This window comes from Conger conger, chromosome 9, assembly GCF_963514075.1.
Source record: "Conger conger chromosome 9, fConCon1.1, whole genome shotgun sequence".
Taxonomy (NCBI): domain Eukaryota; kingdom Metazoa; phylum Chordata; class Actinopteri; order Anguilliformes; family Congridae; genus Conger; species Conger conger.
Genome location: NC_083768.1, coordinates 44,117,811 through 44,123,810, shown reverse-complemented (window position 1 = coordinate 44,123,810; position 6,000 = coordinate 44,117,811). Strand labels below are relative to the sequence as shown.

General features: G+C 49.5%; 1 protein-coding gene across 3 annotated transcripts in view; it reads right to left on the bottom strand.

The window, feature by feature from the left end:
- LOC133138004 (E3 ubiquitin-protein ligase RNF19A-like) overlaps positions 1–6,000 on the bottom strand; it is a 34,510-nt gene that overhangs the window by 5,129 nt on the left and 23,381 nt on the right. For all 3 annotated transcript variants that reach the window (XM_061256454.1, XM_061256456.1, XM_061256455.1), the window contains 3 exons: positions 1,738–1,946; positions 785–929; positions 479–641 (listed from right to left, as the gene is read on the bottom strand). In XM_061256454.1, coding sequence (XP_061112438.1) covers positions 479–641; positions 785–929; positions 1,738–1,946 — 517 coding nt within the window. The remainder of the gene's footprint in view (positions 1–478; positions 642–784; positions 930–1,737; positions 1,947–6,000) is intronic.

The following is a 6,000-nucleotide window of genomic DNA, read 5'->3' as shown; positions in this document are numbered from 1 at the left end:
TAGCGATACACTTCCTCATGCTGTACATTACTGCTGTCAGTGAGGTTCATATTGCATGTGAATGCTTGCAACACCTCTCCTCATGTGTGTCGGTGGCAGAGATGCTGTTCATGGTCTATGCTAAGGCTAGCATGCTGTATGCTAATGCAGGCATGCTGTATGCGAAGGCAACATGTTGTGTGCTAAGGCTAACATGCTGTATGCTAATGTAGGCATGCTGTATGCAAAGGCGAACATGCGGTATGCTAAGGCTAACATGCGGTATGCTAAGGCTAACATGCGGTATGCTAAGGCTAACATGCGGTATGCTAAGGCTAACATGCGGTATGCTAAGGCTAACATGCTGTATGCTAAGGCAACATGTTGTGTGCCAAGGCTAGCATGTTGTATGCTAATGCAGTAAGGGCTGGGTTGTCCACATTAGCACCCTGCGAACGGACCCCGAACCCCAGCGCTAGCTGCGAGGAGTGTGACCCACCTTCCTCCCCACGTACACGGGGATGCCGATGATCATGGCGGGGATGGCGATGCCAGCGATCAGGGCGATGCCCACCGGGGCGCCCACCAGCGTGCCCAACTGCCACAGGATCTTCTTCTTACGGCTCCAGGGCTTCTTCCCCCAGAACGTGCAGCCAGAGGGACTGCGGGCCAGAGTGAGGACATCACGCACCGTACTCACACTCACACACTCACACACTCACACACTCACACACTCACACACTCACACACTCACACACTCACACACTCACACACTCACACACTCACACACTCACACACAACCCACCTCAGGTAGTGCAGGTCTGAGATCTCCTTCATGCACAGCCAGCAGAACTCACAGCCGCACACCGCACAGGTCATGTGATTGCAGCTGCCGTCGTTCATCTTGATGATGTAAGCAGCACAGCGCGGACACGGCTTGATGTCATCGGCTGCGGAGGGAGATCCGTCAGTCAATCAATCAGTCAGTCAATCAATCAACATCATTATTATCATCATCATCATCGACTGGGAGCTGCCACTGCTCTCATACAAACAGGCATGTGAGAGAATGTAGTGCTTGTAGTGTGTAGTGTGTACCTGTAGCCCCGCTCTCCTGGATGAAGCTCAGAGAAGAGGAATGGACTGTGTGTGTGTGTGTGTGTGTGTGTGTGCGCGCGAGTGCGCGTGTGCGTGTGCGTGTATAGTGTATGTGTGCGTGTAGTTTGTAGCGTGTACCTGTAGCTCCGCTCTCCTGGCTGAAGAGAAGAGGAATGGACTGTGTGTGTGTGTGTGTGTGTGTGTGAGTGTGTGAGTGTGTGAGTGTGTGAGTGTGTGAGTGTGTGAGTGTGTGAGTGTGTGAGTGTGTGAGTGTGTGTGTGTGTGTGTAGCGTGTACCTGTAGCTCCGCTCTCCTGGCTGAAGCTCAGAGAAGAGGAATGGACTGTGTGTGTGTGTGTGTGTGTGTGTGTGTGTGCGCGCGAGTGCGCGTGTGCGTGTATAGTGTGAGTATAGTGTGTAGTGTATGTGTGCGTGTAGTTTGTAGCGTGTAGCGTGTACCTGTAGCTCCGCTCTCCTGGCTGAAGAGAAGAGGAATGGACTGTGTGAGTGAGTGAGTGAGTGAGTGAGTGAGTGAGTGAGTGAGTGAGTGAGTGAGTGAGTGAGTGAGTGAGTGAGTGAGTGAGTGAGTGAGTGAGTGAGTGAGTGAGTGAGTGAGTGAGTGAGCGTGTGAGCGTGTGAGCGTGTAGCGTGTAGCGTGTACCTGTAGCTCCGCTCTCCTGGCTGAAGCTCAGAGAGGAGGAGCGGACAGTGCGGAGCCTCAGGCTCTGGGCCCTCTGTTGCCGGGCAGCGTCGCAGGTCTGGTTGGGGTGCCACAGCTGCTTGCAGTGGTAGCAGAACTCCGTCCCGCACCCCTCCCGGCCGCACGTGATCTTAGGACAGCTGGCGCAGCCGAAGGCGATGACTGCGTACCTGCGCGGGGACAGGGGACGGAAGCCTTAGAGACGGCACGCACAGACACGAGACCATATCTACAGAAAGCCCCATCAATGAAATCACACACTGGTCCGTCCCTCACCCATTCAACTACAGGGATTCCGGGGAGAATGAGCCCAAACGATTCAGCCATGCCTGCGAGAAATCACGCTGACATTTACGGCCACTGGCCTGATAAACCGTGACCCGCCTGCAGTCAGCTAGTCTCTCAGACGTCTGCAGACCACACAGGATTAACCCAGTAGACATTTTGGAATGTTGTTTGTTGAGTGTTCTAGAAATCCACTGCTTTTTATCACCAGTGGTGATCGTTACACCAGCATTAGAATGTTCTTAACTGAACATTCTAAATCTCACCTCAACTGCAACACTAAAGGGTTAACTGGTCATTGCTGCTGAGGGACCACTCAAGATTATGTTTTGTGCCAACAGCACACTGTGAAAGCTGAACCAAGCAAACACCCGCGAACATGCAGCCGCAAACGTGACTAGCTGGGCCCATAGATAACCTGACAGAGGGCAGTTCGTTCAACTCCGCACCCATTGGTGAACTCCGGGTAGTCATGGCCACTTCCCCTGCTTACTGCGTTGTCATGGAAACAGCACTGGGGTCAGCTGCCTCTGGTGAATTACCGGGAAAGCAGACACGCGTGATCTGCATGCTCACCCGTTGGCCTATTCCCCCTCATGCACTGCTGTAAAGCACACTCCAGCACTTCCAACTGTGGAAACTCCACTAAAGATATGAGTCAATAACAGGCCTGGCTGTCATACCAGTGCACTGTGGGTAATCGATGCTTCTCAACTGCTGAATCGATCCCGGTCGATCAATGCGCTGCTCCAGTGTTACTCGCACACTCGCACACTCGCACACTCTCACACTCTCACACTCTCACACTCTCACACTCTCACACTCTCACACTCTCACACTCTCACACTCTCACACTCTCACACTCTCACACTCTCACACTCTCACACTCTCACACTCTCACCCGGCCTCTCTCTGGTCCTAAAACTACGAAGAGTTTCCACTTGCAGGTGTGCTACAGTCGGCTGTCGGGCCAGGAAAAACTGGACAGAAACGCTAGTCTGAATACACGGCTGCAGATCACTTTCCCTCCAAGGCCCATATCAAATCTACACCACCCACACAATTTTCTGGAAAAACTGTGCTTTATAATTGCACAATTTTTGTTGGGCCAATGCTGTAATGCTATGCTGAAGTCCATTTCAGAGCTCTGGTCTCTCCTCAAAGGCTACAGTACGTACTGTGTAATCATATTGCAGAAGTAATACCTTTATAAAAAACCCTGGGGTATCATCTATACATTTACTGCCACTAAAGCCTCAGAGACTGGATATAGGAGTCTGTGAAAGTCTATCTGTGCAGGTCTCTCAGGCCAGACCTAATGTGGAGTCTAGAACACCAACCATCTACTTATAACTGAGCAAATGAAGGAACAACCAAGCAAAAGGAAGCTCCTAAATTAACTACAGTGAACAGCACACACTACATTTACAGCCTCAACTGCCACTCCACAGGAACGGCAACACTAAACACAATAGAGTCGGTCTGTCTGTCTGTAACAGGCCCTCTATCTACAGCTTCTGACAGCTCAGTGAAGCAGACAGACAGACAGCGTGGGTAACCCTGAAATCGGAGCTGGGTTCTGCCCAGTCATACAGTGGCTGCGTCTCAAATGCAAAAAACACGGCCTACTTAGTCAGGAAGGCAGAGTGCCCTCCCATTCTGAAGTCTGCAAAAAAAACGCTGCCTTCTTCATTTGGACAATTCTGAAGGCAGCATCGATGCATCCTTCGCAGGGTAGGATATCCCATAATTCTCAGGCTTCTTGCTTCCACGTCCACAAGTACAAGCATACAGCGAGCACAATATTTTCTTACAGTTATATTTTTTAAACTGAATTTTATTTTCTTAATGCACGGAAATAACGCATTTCATGTTTTTAAGCCTCCATATCCCTGAACTAGCAGCCGAATTGCTTGTCATCACGCGTCATGTAATCGCGTTACTTTCACACTGACGTCTTTCTGCCTTCAAAGTGCGTCAAAGGGCAGCAAGGCAACAAGCCGTCAAGGCAACTGCCTTCGGTGTGAGACGCAGTCAATGAGAGGTCAGTAAAGCGTCTTCCTGTAGCCATCAATCACACCCTACTGGCTGCCACCTTTTCTCCAGTCACATGGTTTCCAGTGTCCGTGAGCCGATTGGCCAATGAGGCATACTTCCACTGGAAGAGAAGGACATCACTCCACCCTCTTTATCACAAGGCTCTCCAGAGACAGCAAAAGTGCTGGCAGCAGGTAGTCGCATGTACTGGTGTCTTTTACAATTTACAATTTCTGTTACAATTACTGTTCCTTAGTTTTTATTGTTGAACCGAGTAACTCACTGCTAAAGATAAATCTTGCAAAGTTCAATTTACATACCATGAAACTTGACTCATGCTTTTGTCCTACCTGTGTGCGCGTGCGTGTAAGCGTATGTGCATGGGTGTGCGTGTGTGTGTGTGTGTGTGTGTGTGTGTGTGTGTGTGTGTGTGTGTGTGAGAAAACACGTGTGTACGTGTGTGTCTGCATGCGTGTGAATTTCTCTGCGTGTGTACACATGCTTTTGCGTGCGTGCGTGCGTGTTTACATTTGCCTGTCCTTTGTTCCCGGCCTGTAAACGGGATACACGTGTGGTCAGTACCTGGGGCAGCGGCGTGTAAAGCTGGTGTCCATTACATTAGTGAGGTCTGGCCGTTTGGCCTGCGGCGGGGCACTGCGCATCACAGAGCCATAACACAGGCATTTCTCTGCATACGCCCTCACTCCTCCATTTGTACTCATTAAAAAAACATACGAGAGAACATCCTTCTCTCCTACCTCATTTAGCAGTTCATGAACGGGAGCGCTTCGCTTTTAATTAAGCTCTGAATAGCGCTTCATTAAAACTAGCCGCAGACAGACGAATTAAAACGCGGTGAACGGATCACCTGGCTTTCACCTTCCTGCAATCACAGACGCGCCGCACGCAGCCCAGCCTGACGCATATCTGGATGTTAAACACACAGCCACATTCAGCCCTCGGCCTAATTACAGCGGAGTAATTAAAATCTGGATGCAGCAGCCCGAGGAACCTGGGATCTAACCCCAGGGGAGGCAGCATTTAGTAATGATATAATAAAATAATAGCAATAATCTTTATTTTAATTTTTTTACTGATAACGAAGTCACCAATCAAACTTGGTCTATTCCGTGTGAACCCGTACCATCTGTCCTCCCAAGAATTTCCATCTTTCTGATTTAGTAAATCAGCTTAGTGCATTACATTAGCCTGCTAGCACTTACTATTCAGCTTAGTACATTATAGTAGCTTGCTAGCATGGGTGTGTCCCTGAGCAAGACACCTAACCCCCCAAATTCTCCTGACAAGCTGGTACCTTGCATGGCAGTCGATCGTTGTGCGAGTGCATCTATGGGTGAATGAGAAGCATCAATTGTACAGAACTTTGGATAAAGGCGCTATATAAATGCCAACCATTTACCATTTACATTTGCCTGCAAGCCTTTAGTATTCAGCTCAGTACATTACACTATACTATTACACTAGTCAGCTAGCATTTAGGATTCGATTTTCATCTCATCTCTTATTCTGGGTTTCCTCTGGACGGCTCTTTCAAAACTCGTACGCTGACAGTGTGGTTGTGTTGCTATGGTGATGGCACAGACAGGTTTTGGATAGGGCCGCTTGGTGCTGCGGTTTAAACCCACAGAGGTACAGAACCCTCAGGCCACGATAAGATGTGCACAGTTGTTAAACCCTTGAGCAAGACCCTTAACCCTGCATTGCTCCAGGGCGGAACTGTCATCCCCGTTTAGTCTAATCAACTGCAAGTCGCTTTGGATAAAAGCATCAGCTAAACAAATTATTCTTATCATTTAGTATTGAGGACACGGCCCTCGCAGATCTATCGGCTCACAGTCAGCAGATCTCCCGGTGGAAGTCTGGCTCTGTTCCGATTCAGAG